Here is a 16,277-nt window from a genome sequence, read left to right as displayed (position 1 = left end):
AACAATTAGCACTTCTAATCATTAGAAGTTGCATCTTGAATCCCATCACAGAATTAATTGAATTTAATGAGCACTGGACAGCTGATACTTGAATACCTAATATCGTTTGAAGTCACCTGGACTATTTAAATGGGTGAGTACTTAGTAAACGTTTTGTGCGCTGAGTGTAAGTGGTACTTTTTAACTGAAACCTGGTAGCCACTAAGACTGCCTACTTCCACTTTGTAACAAGATGAGACATTGCTCCTGCCTCAGTTCATCAGCTGTTAAAACTCTCACACATGCCTTTGTTAACTCTGAATTTACCGTGTACTCACTGACCGAAGTTGGTTTTGTTCAAGCTATGTCTTGATTTTAAATTTTGTATAAAATCTACCATCTCCTAATCTGGTTTTGTGTCAATTCCTGCTGTTTAATGTTCCATTTGATGCAACTTTGTCCTCCTTATTAGTCAAGGGCTAAATAAATGAAAGTTATTTCTGTTATGGCAGCTATGGTTGGCTAGTCCTTTTGCTTGACATGTTTAGGTGCAATATTGCCTGTTCAGTTAATAGTACACTGGAATGGAAAAATAAAGGCAACTGCTAGAAATTAACTTAAAAAAAATTGCAAATCTTGTCAGTAAAACATCTTTGTAAGGTACCTGGTTCTTCTTCAATCTGTCCATCCAGAGAAGTCCATAGTGGTACCTCTGACTTCTCAGTTTGACGGTAAGCTATTTAATGCAACAAAAACAGGGGAATGTAATCACATGTACAAGTTGATTGCATTATTCACTGTCATTCATTACCCAGCAACAACCATGTACATTGGCTATCATAGCATAAAAACCTTTGGAAAAGACTGATTTGTGGATCCAGTGATATGACTGAGATGGGAGTAGTGCACCATCTTTCTCCAGGTGCTTTACGTCAGCTCCTGACCTCATTATGGACTTGGTTCAAAGTGGATTAAAATGTTCCATTCCAGAGGTGAGGTGAGAGTGACGGCTCTTGACATCAACACCAAATTTGACTGAGTATGGCTTCAGGATCCCCAGCAAAATTGAAATCCATGGGTATCGGGGGCAAACTCTTCAGTGGTTGGAGTCATACCTGGCACATAGGAAGATGATCGTGGTTGTTGGAGGTCAGTCATCTCAGCTTCCAGGACATCTCTGCAGGAGTTCCTCAGGGTAATCTCCTAGGCTCAACCATCTTCAGCTGCTTCATGAGGTCAGAGATGGGATATTTGCACAATGTTCAGCACCATTTGCAACTCCTCAGTTATCAAAATAGACTGTGTTCAAATGCAACAAGATCTGGACGATAGCCAGACTTGGGGTGACAATTGGTAAGTAATATTTGCACCACACAAATTCCAGGCTATGACCATCTCCAATAAGAGTCAATGTAATCACTGCAAGTCAAGCTTCTTGAGTGTTGTTGGGACTGCACACATCCAGTCAAATGGGGAGTATTCCAATCCACTCCTGACTTGTGTCTTGTAGATGGTGGGCAGGCTTTGAAGAGTCAGGAGGTGAGTTACTTGCCACCGTAATCCTAGTTTCTGACCTGTTCTTATATCCAACATGCTTATGTGGTGACTGCAGTTGAGTTTCTGTTCATTGATAACTCCCAGGATGTTGAAAGTGGAGGATTCACTGGTAACACTATTGAATGTCAAAGGGTGATGGTTAGATTGTCCCTTATTAGTGATGAGCATTGCCTGACATTTGTGTGATGCAAAAGTTACTTGCCACTTGTCAGCCCAAGTCTTGTTAGATATTGTCCAGATCTTGTTGCATTTGAACATGGACTGCTTCAGTATCTGAGGAGTCCAGAATGGTGCTGAACATTATGCAATCATCAGCGAACATCCACACTTCTGACCTTATGATAGAAGGAAGGTGCTGAAGATGTTTGGGCTGAGGACCTCCTGCAGAAATGTCCTGGAAGCTGGGATGACTGACCACCAAGAACCACAACCATCTTCCTACATGTCAGGCATGACTCCAGCCACTGGAAAGTTTGCCCCCTAATACCTATTGATTCCAGTTTTGCTTGATTGTCACCACAGCTACAAACATCCACTCCCTCCACCACTGACACTCAGTAGTAGGCAGCATGTATTATCTCCAAGATGTGCTGCAGAAATTCATCAAAGATCCTTAGAGTGCACCTTCCAAACACATGACCATTTCCATCTAGGAGGACAAGGGCAGTAGATTCATGGGAATACCTTCAAGTTCCCCTCCAAGCCACTCACGATTCTGACTTGGAAATATGTCATCATCTCTTCACTGTTGCTAGGTCAAAATTCCCTCCTTAAAGGCATTGTGGGTAAACATACAACACGTGGACTGCAGCAGTTCAAGAAGGCAATTTATCACCTTCTCAAGGGCAACTAGAGATGGACAATAAATGCTGGCCAGCCAACGATACCCATATCCCATGAATGACCTGGCAGTGTTTGGGTCAGTTAAGGTACAGGAGGGAGTCAGCCTGGCCCCAGAGAGAAGCAGACTTAGGCCTAGTTACAGGGACCCCACTATGTACCTTCATCCAGCTCGAAAAAGAAAACAAATAATCATTGCTCTCTGTTTCCTATCCCATAGCCAATTTTGTATTTATGTTGCCTCAGTCCTTCTTTTTACCTTTAACTATAATTGGCAACTGTTTGAAAGGATACACTTGAAATCTGTCAGCCTTTTGATTAGCCCACAGTTCTTGGAGGCAGACATCCATCTTGACACATTTGATTAACTATATTTAAATTAACCTAGAGAATTCGTTCACTCTGAATCAACCAGGTACTCAGCAACTTTTTCAAAGGAGTTATCAAAGCAATAACTCTAAGCATACAGTAAATGCATTCAATAGAGTTACATTTTTCTCTTTACTTCATTCAAATACAATGGACAATAGGTGCAGCCGTAGGCAATTCGGCCCTTTGAGCCAGCACCACCATTCATTATGATCATGGCTGATCATCTACAATCAGTATCTGTTCCTGTCTTATCCCCATAACCCTTGATTCCACTATCTTTAAAAGCTCTATCCATCTCTTTCTTGAAAGTATCCAGAGACTTGACCTCCACTACCTTCTGGGGCAGAGCATTTCATATACCCACCACTCTCTGGGTGAGGACATTTCTCCTCAACTCTGTTCTAACCGGCCTACCTCTTATTTTTAAACAATCACCTGCAACCCAATTTCCCATACACTTTCTGGAATTCAGTATGTGAGCGTATGTTAAGAATAATGTACAAAATTTGCAATGCAACTTCAAAGGCCCTGCATAAATAGCCAAGCAGTTACTAAAACAGTATACGTAGCACACTGTCATCTGTTCCAGACGTGGAGTGCTCAGTTTCAATGTGAAATGCAGATGGAGCTATAAGTTTGTATAATTTGCAGATTAGGAACTTCACATCTGAGTAACTAACATGATGGGTCACAGCAGATCTCTTGGGGAAGCAAAGGAATGGGCTACCAATTGAAAAAATATATATATATTTCATAAAAATGTTTTAATATATTACAGTGGTGTCATACGCATGGTTAGAAAGTTTGGAAGGAAGGAAGTAACCAAAGATAGGTAATCATATTTCTGCAATTGCTGTCCATTTACATTCCAATATTGTTGGCAAACCATAAAGAGTAAATACAAGTCAGACTTACTTTTAGAGAAAATGTATTCATTGCTGGACAATCTTCTTAACCCATCCTGAAACATCAAATGGACAGTCTTACACTCTGTACCAATAAATTACTCTTAAAGCACAGCATCAAAACACACTCCAATAATTAATACTGTGACGGCCAAATCTTAAAATAATATCAAGTTTAACACAAATTCCATTGAATCATTAGACTGTAGAAGGAGGTCATTCAACCCAGCTGGCTCTCTAAACATTTTAACTTTGTGTTAACCTCTTGCTTTTACCCCAAAACCCCTGCACATTGTTTCCATTTGTATAATCATCCAATGCCTTCTTGAATGCCTTAGCTGAATCTGCGTCCATTAGGTTTAAACAGTTCTTTCCAAACACAGACCAGTTCTTTTCTATCTTTCCAAAGCACTTCAGAACTGTGCCCTCTTATTCTAAATCCATTTATGAAAGGGGCAGTTTCTCCATTTCCACTCCATCAAAATTCCTCTTATTATTGAAAATTTCTATCAACTATACTCTCCAATCCTCTCCAAGTAAAATAATTCAAACTTCTCCAATCTCCCTCATAAGCAAAGCATCTCATTCCTGTCAAACCTTTCTGCATTCTCTCCAACGTATTGACATCCTTGTTATAGTTTGGTGCACAGAACTGTGTACAATACTCCAGTTGAGGTCTAACTAATGTCTCATGCAAGTTAAACATAATCTCCCTGCTCTTGTATACTATGTCCTAATTATGAAGCCTAGAATACTGTACATTTTATGGATAGCCATCTCTACCCATTTTGCCATCTTTAATTACTTCTGTACATACACTTCCAGGTCCCAGCTCTTGTACACCCTTTAAAATAGCAGTCGCTATTTTGTACTTTCTCTTCATTTCCTTTGTACCAAAATGCATTATCTCACACATATTCACATTGAACTTCATCGGCCACCTTTCTGCCCAACGTACCAATGAGTAAACGCAATTTTGAAATTCTATACTGTCCTCCTCACTGTTTACAATTCTGCCAAGTTTTATATCATCCACAAACTTTAAAATTGTCTACTACACATCAAGATCTAGATAATTTCTATATTAAGGTACGGTAAGGGTCCCAATATTGACCCCACTATGTTCTTTCATCCAGCTCGAAAAAGAAAACAAATAATCATTGCTCTCTGTTTCCTATCCCATAGCCAATTTTGTATTTATGTTGCCTCAGTCCTTCTTTTTACCTTTAACTATAATTGGCAACTGTTTGAAAGGATACACTTGAAAGTATTGAAGCATCTCATGTCAAGATTGAAGCCAATGGCATTTGTTCTTATACATGCAGGTTAGGTTTCAGTGGCATCACCCAAAAAGACGAGGGTAGAAGATCCGCAGGAACACCATCACATACAAGGTCCCTCCAAGTTCTCGGACATTGTGGCTTGGAAACATGTCAATGTTCTTTTACAGTTACTGGGTTAAAATGTTAGATCTCTGTCTAACAGCATGGTGGGTGTATCCACACCACATGGCTGCAGCGACTTAGGTCAGTTAGGGGTGGCCAATAAATACTAACTACCCTGGTGATGCACAAATCCCATGAAAGGATTTAAGAAGGGGAACAGAAATGGCTTTCCCACCAGGATGAACTTGACGAATTTAAACCATGGCTATGAGAGACTCAGCAAGGTAAGTTTTTAAAATACATCTTAAATTTCCTTTGCCAACAGGTCAAGTGTAAAGAGACCCATCCAGGGCTTGTCCCCACAATCCATTACTTATTTACTAATGGACATCATTCCCATCTGTTTTGCACACTGGGAATTTAATGGTTTTGGCTAGAAATCAAAACCTGCCTGTGGAAATAAGGCCGTGAAAGTTGAAATCTCTCTGGGAATGGCGTGAGCTTGTTAGTTCTCCAAGGTACTTGTAGATAATGATTGATCCCTATCATACAATCAGGATCTGCCTTACAGGGAGTAATAAGCTACATGGAGAGCTCATCAGGCTACAGCTATCCCAGGAAAGCACTTACATTAATGGCCACTTAGCTGTAGTGGCTATCTGTTGGCTGTTTCAAAAGATGAAGTTACCAAATGAAACCACTCAAACTCAACCACAGTCAATAAATCAACCACAAGGTGGTCATTCTCTATAGATGTTGTTACATGTGGCCTGTGTGGGTAATTCTCTGAATCTGTGCTTCTGGAAAGCAAACCTAAGCACATTTCCAATGTATCTTTCCTGTAGATGATGTTCTGCATTGAAAACGTGTTGTTGAAAAATTACCTCTCACTTGTAAGGAACCCACAAACACCTGCCCTAACCCAGACAGCCCCCTTCAGTTTCTCCTCTGCTCCTCGTGGAGCTAGGAACTAATGCTTAGGTGCAGTTCACCCAAACGCTGCTTCTTCGTGTGTGAGGCCTGGTGATGTGGAGTGATAAAAACATTCACCTGTGAGTTACCGTAGCTCAGGTTAACCCTAGTCACACTCAACACCCACAAATAAATGATTCGATATGCAGGACTGGCTTTGATTGTCTGAGCAAATCATTCCCTTGTTGAGTCTCGGTTTTCTTGATTTCTTTGGCATCTTCTGGGGATGAGCTGAGGATGTTGTGAAGGATCTAATGTTTCAGCACTATGAGCATGGGAGGCTTGCTGGGCCATTTTTATGCCTGTCATTTTCACCCGTTTTTTTTCAAGACGTTCTTTTCTGACTTATTGAGGTACAAATAAGAATAAGGATTTCTGCGTGATTTTTTTTCTTTCTAATCCAGGGCTAGAGAAGTCAACACTTCATGGTTTTATCAAATGTCATGTTACATCTGATGGCTTGATTCAGAAATGTGTACTCCAATAGTCAGTACAATAATGCAAAAATGTATGAGTCTGAAAGTTGTTCCTTACTAACTCACAGTCATGAGCCCTCCAACAAGATTATTAGTGTGAGGATCATCATCTTTATTGCCAAGCTGAGGTGAGTAGAGCTCAGTTGTTCGCAATATTTCCAGAACTCTGTCCAAGGCCTCAGCAACTGTTACTGGACTGTTCTCTTGGGCTGTGTTAATTATATTGATAACCTTTGAAAATGGAAAAGAAGGAAAAATATTACTTTTTTAAGAAGCCTCTGTTGCATCTAAAATCAATAATGTGGGTGTACATAAAAGCTGTTCTTCTTCGAACCATGGATAAACATTTGCAAAGTATTTTTTACCAACTGATCTTATGTACTCCCAAAAGTCAATGCAATGGTAAAGCTATATATTTCACCAGGGAGCCAATATGTTACCTTAATCGTTTGAACCACTATTCTTTATCATGTCAAGTTACCGGTATTCTGTGGCATTGCTCTGCTGTGTCATCCATGATTGTATCTGCTCAATGAGTGTTGAGGTTTTGGACAGATGACAAAGGATGGATGAAAGGATTTCCTATGGACAGGAAATTAGGTTGTTGAGCAACCTTGACCCATCCATTAACCCAACACCCCCACCGAACCCCAACCCCTCTCGAAACCACCACCACCATTCAGACCCATGCCTCGACTCCAAGAGACAGATCTCCTCATCTCAACATGGAGTTGAGGTGCATTGGATGTGTTTTAAAAATGGTGGGCAGAACACAACTCTGTGAGCTTAACCTCAGAGACTCTGCTGATGACCCTGTGGAGAACAGGCATTGCAGTACATAGTTATTTTAATTTTAAGGGGGACTTTGGAAACAAAACTGAGATGAAGGGCACCTTCATTGCCATGGCATCTATTGTTTTTGGTCATTGGTTTGCCCTTCTCATAGAGTGATAGAGATATACAATAGGAGAAACAGATCCTTTGGTCCAACTCGTCCATATTGACCAGATATCCTAACCTAGTCCTAATTTAGTACCTTTTGCCAGCACTCGGTCCATATCCCTCTAAACCATTCTTATTCATATACTCATCCAGGTGCCTTTTAAATGTTGTAATTGTACCAGTCTCCACCACTTCCTTTGGCAGCTCATTCCATTCATGCACCATCCTCTGCCTGAAAAAGTTGCCCCTTAGGACCCTTTTATATCTTTCCCTCTCACCCTAAACCTATGTCCTCTTGTTCTGGACTTCCCCACCCCGGGAAAAGACCTTGTCTATTTACCTATATATGCTCCTCATGATTATACGAACCCATATAAGGTCACCCCCCTGCCAATGCTCCAGGGAAAACAGCCCCAGCCTATTCAGCCTGTCCCAGTAGCTCAAACCCTCCAATTCTGACAACATCCTTGCAAATCTTTTCTGAACCCTTCCAAGTTTCACAACATCCTTCCAATAGGAGGCAGATCAGAATTGAACACAATATTCCAAAAGTGGCCTAAATAATATTCTGTACGACTGCAACATGACCTCCCAACTTCTGTACTCAATACACTGCCCAATAAAGGAAAGCATACCAAACGCTTTCTTCACTATCCTATCAACCTGTGACTCTACTTTCAAGGAACTATGAACCTGCACTCCAAGGTCTCTTTGTTCAGCAACACTCCCCAGGATCTTACTATTAAGTGTATAAGTTTTGCTCTGATTTGCCTTTCCAAAATGTAGCACCTCACATTTATCTAAATTAAACTCCCTCTGCCACTCCTCAGCCCATTGGCCCATCTGATCAAGATCCCGTTGTACTCCGAGATAACCTTCTTCACTGTCCACTGCACCTATATTCTCACATTGACATCTTAAATAACTTTGGTCTGATTTTTTGAAAATTGGGTGCCCTGTTCTCGGACTAGTTTATCGATGACATGCTAAGTACAAAACACATTAAATTATTAAATGTAAGTTTACACTTAGCTCTAGTCAACATAATATTCATTTGTGCTATTTGAATGATACAATATATGACAATGTGGTTGAGAACTTCAAAGAGATGATTATTAGAATCTATTGGCTGAAACCTACATTTTTTGATGAAATCCAAGTTGCAAGGAGGTTTTCAAAGCTTTTTCATCAAGAGTCCAAGTGAGTCCGCATCAAACGTGTCTTACAAAATGCCTACCACATCCAATGGCATAGCTCACATTTGAATACCATCCCAATTTACCACATGCCCTTTCCGAACAACTTGCCACGAGCAGAATCAGCCCAAACATTGGCATTCCTTACTCCTGCACCACATTTAAAATGCTGCTGTCCACCCAGATGAACACTGGCATTACAAAGCTGCCTTGCTTATTCAAGGAGAGAATCAGAACATGACAGAGAAGGAGAAGATTGGACTATGATTCTTCAACAGGGGCCTATGATTCTTCAACAGGGTGGTGCAAATGAGAGGAGTCCGCTTCCTGGAAGACTGGCAGAAAAGGGAGATGGTGCCCAACAGATAAGCCAAAGGGCTGAGGAGTGGTAGATGGAGTTTAATTTAAATGTGAGGTGCTGCATTAGCAGAACTTATACACTTAATGGTAAGGTCCCAGGGAGTGTTGCTGAACAAAGAGATCTTGGAGTGCAAGTTCATAGCTCATTGAAAGTAGAGTCGCAGGTAGATAGGATAGTGAAGAAGGCATTTGGTACGCTTTCCTTTATTGGTCATAGTATTGAGTACAGGAGTTGGGAGGTCATGTTGCAGCTGTAAAGGACATTGGTTAGGCCACTGTTGGAATATTGCATGCAATTCTGGTCTCCTTCCTATCGGAAGGATGTTGTAAAACTTGAAAGGGTTCAGAAAAGTTTTACAAGGATGTTGCCAGGATTGGAGGATTTGAGCTATGGGGAGAGGCTGAATAGGCTGGGGCTGTTTTCCCTGGAGTGTCAGAGGCTGAGGGGTGACCTTATAGAGGTTTATAAAATCATGAGGGGCATGGTGAGGGTAAAATCCCTGGGGTGGGGGATTTCAGAACTAGAGGGCATAGGTTTAGGGTGAGAGGGGAAAGATATAAAAGAGACCTAAGGGGCAACATTTTCATGCAGAGGATAGTGCGTGTGTGGAATGAGCTGCCAGAGGAGGTGGTGGAGGCTAGTACACTTGCAACATTTAAAAGGCATCTGGATGGGTATATGAATAGGAAGGTTTGGAAGGATATGGGCCGGGTGCTGGCAGGTGGGACTAGATGAGGTTGGATATCTGGTTGGCATGGACTGAAGGGTCTGTTTCTATGCTGTACATCTCTATGGCTCTATGACATCTGTGCCCTTACCTCCTTTGAGGGAGTCCTGGCTCTCACAGGAGAAGACTAAAACCACTTCTGCAGGGATGCAGAAACATCCAGTTCTCGCTAAATGATTAAATACCTCTCTGCATACCCCTGCCACCCTCCCATCAACCCCGACTAGCCCTCTCAGTCGCTGCACACCACGTGGAACCACTGGCTTCAATGCCTTCTCTTTCTTTGTTTGGCAGCTTCCACAAGACTCCTGATGCACTCACAGAGGAGTGGCTGGCTGCAGAAGTACTGCCCTCCCAGACTTCTGAGGATGAAAGTACCAAGGCCTCAGGTGAAACATTGGTACGGCTGCCTCCTTTATCTCCACATCAGCACAGATCCAGATATCTCAATGGTAACCACAAGCATCTGGTGAGCACCTCACTGTGACAACTCCACATTTGGCTGAGGAACAAATGTCCTCAGCTGCTGGCACTCGGAAGACCAGGCACCTGCTCAGCTCCAGCCAGGAGATGACCTTACTATTATGTTAACTGTGTTAACAGATGGGATGCTGTGAGCAAGCAGCTAGGTACTAAGTTAGTAAGCACTAAAAGAGCAATCAAGTGCTTCCATCCAAAGTGCACTGTGAGGGGATAGCAGATAGGCCAGGATGTTTGTGTTGGGTTGGCAAATGACAGATGCAAATATCTGCAGAGGATGAATGCATTTGGCTGGTACATGAGATTCGTGCCCTGAGATGTTGTTGGCCAGTGACCAAAATGGAGGTGGTCTGGAGCAAGCAGCGAGCTGAATTCCCCAGGTACAACCTTTGGTTACCTGATGTCTCACATGTTTAATGAGCTTGCTAAGATGGAATATTAACAGGGGACATTGCGGCTTAACAAGGTGTTTAAGAATCAATAATAATCATCGACTGGAATTTTGCTATAGGCTCACAAGAATCCCGCCCTACTGCTTCTGAAAACGATAAAAGATGGAACAAGATGATCGCGACATCAAGATGGGCCTTGTCACATTTGTTGCCCAGTTCCGCTGCCCATCTTACCATAGCCCACGTCTCTCAGACCTCTAAGAATTGGTGTACACTGTTCAGACTTACCTGCTAAATTCTAAAGATATACAACAATCCAGCCATATTCACAGAATAGAAATGTTACTTTTATTAAAATTTACCTTGGTGATTGGAGCTTCAATTGTCATGGAATGAATCCTTGCCATTGAGGAATGCCGTCGATTGTACGAACTCCCTGGAGAAATGAATACCAAAGAAAGGGCTTTCAGATGTGTCACACGCTCAAGGTATTCAATGTCTGTTGCAGGCGCTTTGTGCTATAAGGTTATTTGATTATTAGAGAATTTAAATACAGAAATTAATAAAACCAATGAAATAGTCCAAAGCCCTCAAATAACTCAAATCTTCAATATAAATATGAGATCAGCATTCACCAATAAACCTTGTCTTCTGTGAAAATAATTTGCGCCAAATTTTTCATTTTATTCACTCAAGTGAAAATACAACAACACATAATTTGCTGTAACAGGGCATATAACTGTAGCTGTCATTAGATAGCCCTGACTGGCAATGCATAAACTTTATGCCTTGTTACAAGGCAGCTTGCTATAAATGTGACATGGAACATTGCAGTGAGGGAAACAAGACAACAATGTAGACCCTTAAACCATCAGATTGAACTGTTAGAAAATAAACAGCAGACTGAGAAGGAAATGTAAATTAGAATTCAATATCAAATTAGGACCATAAAGACAACAGTAGGAAGCTGGAAGATTAGATTACTTGGGAGTGAAATAAAAAAAATAATATTATACAACTGAAAAATCTCAAATAACAATTAAAATGTAAAGAAATGAGAATCCATGCTTGTTAATTTTTAGTGAATGTGTTTGGCAGAGCATCGCACCTACTATATTGTGAAAACAGTTCTTAAGCATGAAATGACAAGACATTAGATTTCTATGATAAATTTCCATCTATCCCACAAATACACAATCTCAAATCATTCAATGCATTTCAAAGATATGATCACAAAACATAGGTGCAAAAGTAAGTCATTTGACCGATCAAATCTGCTCCAGCTTACAACGAGATCATGGAAGATTTAATAATCTTTTCTTAATGTAATAATCCATTTTCTCGCCTTTTCCCTATAACCCTTGATTTTGTTACTAATTTAAAATCTATTTTAGCCTTGAAAATACTTAAAAGCCTAGCTTTGACGTCCTTCTGTGGTAAAGAATTACACAGATTGATTTCTTATGAGAGAAGAAATTCCTCTTCATCCCTGTCTTAAATAAATAGACACTGAAAGGCCACTTTCACAGCAAAATTACATAACTCAAACTATAATGTTTGGATGTTAGCAGGTGAGTGTGAATCTGCCCACTTTTCACCTGAATTTGTTGAACTTTTCATTTATAAGTAGTGATTAGAGCCATAATTCTCAGTAGCACTTTCAGAGCAAACGTAGCCCAGTAAAAATTGTAAAAATGTGTTCATACCATCACTTTTTCTTGATGTTATTGATCTGACATCAATGGAACCTTTCCGTCTATCTTTATATCTCAACGACTGTGAATCTGTGAAGTAAGAAAATTATGACAGTCATTTGGATTTTCTCTTTCAACCAATAAGCAACTGTCACAATAGATGGGTCTGTAATGGCCCAGGATGAGCATACAGAGGACAATAGATTGGATATGAAATTTGAAGTCACTATATCAATTTACTCAGAGTGAAATGTAATATTTTTAACCCTCAAATGATTGTGCATTGTAGTTGTTTGTGTCCTTTGCTGACAACTGGAGAACTATACAACACTAAATAATAAATAATGTATTTGAAACATATGGGATATGCTTATAATGTGTTTGCAAAGTTCTTAATATTCTCTGAATCCATCTGAAATAATATTTAATTTTTGCTAATATTTGCTGCAAAATGTCTGAACTGCAAGATAGGTTAAAGCTCATTCTGCTTCACTCTTCACTTGCAATGTTCCAACTGGTTACTTTTCACACCGAAAGGGGACTCTCAGTTGGTTAGTCATGAATTGGATGCATCCAAGGTATTCAAATGGACCTTTACAGATCCTGATGCACTGACTCCATGTGAGTTGCTCAGGAAGTTTGAATTTATTAGATTAGATTCCCTCAGTGTGGAAACAGGCCCTTCTGCCCAACAAATCCACACCGATCCTCCAATAAGTAACTCACCCAAACCCATTCCCTTACCCTATAGTTACCCCCGACGAATGCACCAAACACTATGCGCAATTTAACATGGCCAGTTCACCTAACCTACACATCTTTGGATTGTGGGAGGAAACCGGAGCACCTGGAGGAAACCCAAGCAGGCACAGCGAGAATGTGCAAACTCCACACAGACAGTCGCCTGAGGCAGGAATTGAAACCAGGTCCCTGGTGCTGCGAGGCAGCAGTGCTAACCATGCCACCCATAAATTGCCATTATGATGGGAAATTCTCTTACTACCTGGGTCACTCCAAACAAATCGCCTACTCTCACTTTGAATGAGAGAGGTTAGATGGTTTTGACTTAATGGATAATTACCCGCTAGACAGAAAATTCTAACTCCTAGGTTACTATGCAACTGAAAGCCCTGCCCTAACTCTTGGCAACCTGAACTCTATTCTGGATCAGTGGTGCTGGAAGAGCACAGCAATTCAGGCAGCATCCGAGGACAGGCAAAATCGACGTTTCGGGCAAAAGCCCTTCATCAGGAATAAACCTGAACTCTATGTCCCTTCACCCCCTGACTGCTCTAACCTGACCTGACTAGCCCCTTAATTCTCCCTTGACCCACCAATTACCCACCTGACACCCTGATGACACACCTGCCCCAAACTAACCACCCCATTACCCTGATTGCTGAAACAACCTGACCAGCACCCGACCTCTGCTGCTCCTAGTCTGATCTTATAAAGGCACCATCCACCTACCCACACGCCGATCCTCCACCCTATCACCTCACCCACTTGCACCTCAGCCACCTGCCATGGTGCCACACTACCCAGCTGAACTTGTTTCACTCACGCTAGCCGTTCAATTGTTCATCCATTCACTAACATTCACACTGGACAATTAAACTTGCCTTATGGCAGTTAATGCTGTAAAAAGTGGGTAAGTCTGGTCTTTCCTCTTACGGCACTCTGATATGCTGCATCATTGGATTTCTGCTTCCAAAGATGCTGGGGTCAGAAGGCTTGGCCAGAAATGCAGAGCAATCTTGGGGTGCAGATTAGTAGGTTTGAAGTAGCAATCTGATCATGATTGTCTCTCTTGGAGGATCCAGGTAATCTTATAGGAACAGGAGTAGACCATTCAGCCTGTTCCACGTTTGGAGGGAATCATGGACTATCTGTAATTTAACTCCATACCCCTGCCTTTGCCTCATATCTCTGATATAGCTCTTGATACCAAAGCCTAACGTATTGACCTTACAGTAGTTGCTGTTTGTGAAAGGAAGTTCCAAGCTTCTACATTCTTTTGTGTCTTGAAGTGTTGCATAGTTTCACACTGAAGGTCTGTCTCTGTTTCTTACTCATGGCTATGATAGATTTGGCTTACTTGATAGAAAAGTATTATTATTTTAACCAATCGAGCTTTTGATTGTTGTATTTAATCTGAACACGTGGGTTAAACTGATTATGTCTCTTCTCTCTGTCCGGATCAGCTGCTGAAGAACTTGTTGTCCTTGGGGTCTTTTTTCTTTAACAATCAGGTGAACACAGATGACTTCTGCAAATCAGGATATATCAGTAGGCAACATCCTGCACTTGTCCATGAATTTTAATCGATGGAAATCTTACTGCGCAACTAATTAATTTACAGTGGTGCTGGAAAAGCACAGAAGATCAGGCAACATCCGAGGAGCAGGAAAATCGACGTTTTGGGCAAACGCCCTTCATTAGGAATGAAGGCAGGGAGCCTCTGGGGTGGAGAGATAAATGGAAGGGGGGTGGAGCTGGGGAGGAGGTAGCAAAGAGTACAGTAGTGGATGGGGGTGGGGCTGAAGGTGTTAGGTTGGAGAGGAGGGTGGAGTGGATAGGTGGGAAGGAAGATTGGCAGGTAGGACAGATCATGAGGATGGTGCTGAACTGGAAGGTTGGAACTGGAGTCAGGTGGAGGGAGGGGAAATGAGGAAACTGGTGAAGTCCACATTGATGCCCTGGGGTTGAAGTGTTCCAAGGCAGAAGATGAGACATTCTTCCTCCAGGCATAGGGTGGTGAGGGAGTGGCGGTGGAGGAGGCCCAGGACCTGCATGTCCTTGGCAGAATGGGAGGGGGAGTTGAAATGTTCGCCCACGGGACGGTGGGGTTGATTGGTGTGGGTGTCCTGGAGATTTTCTCTAAAGCTCTCTGCGAGAGGACGTCCAGTCTCCCCAGTGTAGAGGAGACTGCATTGGGAGCAACAGATACAATAAATGACATTGGTGGATGTGCAGGTGAAACTTTGATGGAAAGCTCCTTTGGGGCCTTGGATGGAGTTGAGGGGGGAGGTGTGGGTGCAAGTTTTGCAATTCCTGCAGTGGCAGGGGAAGGTGTCAAGAGGGGACGGTGGGTTGTTGAGGGGGGGCGTGGACCTGACCAGGTAGTCATAGAGGGAGCTGTCTTTGCGGAAAAGGGTGGGGAGGGAAATATATCCCTGGTGGTGGGGTCCATTTGGAGGTGGTGGAAATGTCGGCAGATAATTTGGTTTATGTGGAGGTTGGTAGGGTGGAAGGTGAGGACCAGGGAGGATCTGTCCTTGTTACGGTGGGAGGGGTGGCGCTTGAGGGTGGAGGTGCGTGATGTGGATGAGATGTGTTGGAAGGCATCTTCAACCACGTAGGAAGGGAAATTGCGGTCTTTAAAGAAGGAGGCCATCTGGTGTGTTCTGGTGGAACTGGTCCTCCTGGGAGCAGATACAGCGGAGGCGGAGGAATTGGGAATATGGGATAACATTTGTGCAGAAGGTAGCATAGGAAGAGGTGTAATCCAGGTAGCTGTGGGAGTTAGTGAGTTTGTAAAAAATGTCAGTGTTAAGTTGGTCATCATTGATGGAAATGGAGAGGTCCAGAAAGGGGAAGGAGGTGTCAGAAATGGTCCAGGTAAATTTAAGGTCAGGGTGCAACGTGTTGGTGAAGATGATGAACTGCTCAACCTCCTCACGGGAGCACGAGGTGGCACTGATTCAGTCATTAATGTAGCGGAGGAAGAGGTGGGGAGTGGTGCCAGTGTAATTACGGAAGATGGACTGTTCTATGTAGCCAACAAAGAGACAGGCATAGCTGAGGCCCATACGTGTGCCCATGGCTACCCCTTTCATCTGGAGGAAGTGGGAGGATTCGAAGGAGAAATTGTTAAGGGTGAGGACCAGTTCAGCCAATCAAATGAGAGTGTCAGTGGAAGGGTACTGTTGGGGACGTTGGGTGAGGAAGAAAAGGAGGGCTTGGAGGCCCTGATCCTGGGGGATGGAGGTGTAGAGG

At 42.3% G+C, this 16,277-nt stretch overlaps 1 protein-coding gene across 4 annotated transcripts in view; it reads right to left on the bottom strand.

Moving 5' to 3' along the window:
• The window catches only part of pde8b (phosphodiesterase 8B), a 302,418-nt gene that overhangs the window by 20,231 nt on the left and 265,910 nt on the right, over window positions 1–16,277 (bottom strand). For all 4 annotated transcript variants that reach the window (XM_043707141.2, XM_043707150.2, XM_043707123.2 and 1 more), the window contains exons 12-16: window positions 12,291–12,368; window positions 10,947–11,020; window positions 6,553–6,717; window positions 3,664–3,709; window positions 644–715 (exon numbers count right to left, since the gene is read on the bottom strand). In XM_043707141.2, the coding sequence (XP_043563076.1) occupies window positions 644–715; window positions 3,664–3,709; window positions 6,553–6,717; window positions 10,947–11,020; window positions 12,291–12,368 (435 nt within the window). The remainder of the gene's footprint in view (window positions 1–643; window positions 716–3,663; window positions 3,710–6,552; window positions 6,718–10,946; window positions 11,021–12,290; window positions 12,369–16,277) is intronic.

Source organism: Chiloscyllium plagiosum, unplaced genomic scaffold, assembly GCF_037043375.1.
Source record: "Chiloscyllium plagiosum isolate Xiang-an unplaced genomic scaffold, Cpla_swu_hap1 HiC_scaffold_2, whole genome shotgun sequence".
NCBI classification, from domain to species: domain Eukaryota; kingdom Metazoa; phylum Chordata; class Chondrichthyes; order Orectolobiformes; family Hemiscylliidae; genus Chiloscyllium; species Chiloscyllium plagiosum.
Note: the sequence above shows the minus strand (reverse complement) of the source record. Positions and strands in the feature narration are given on the sequence as shown.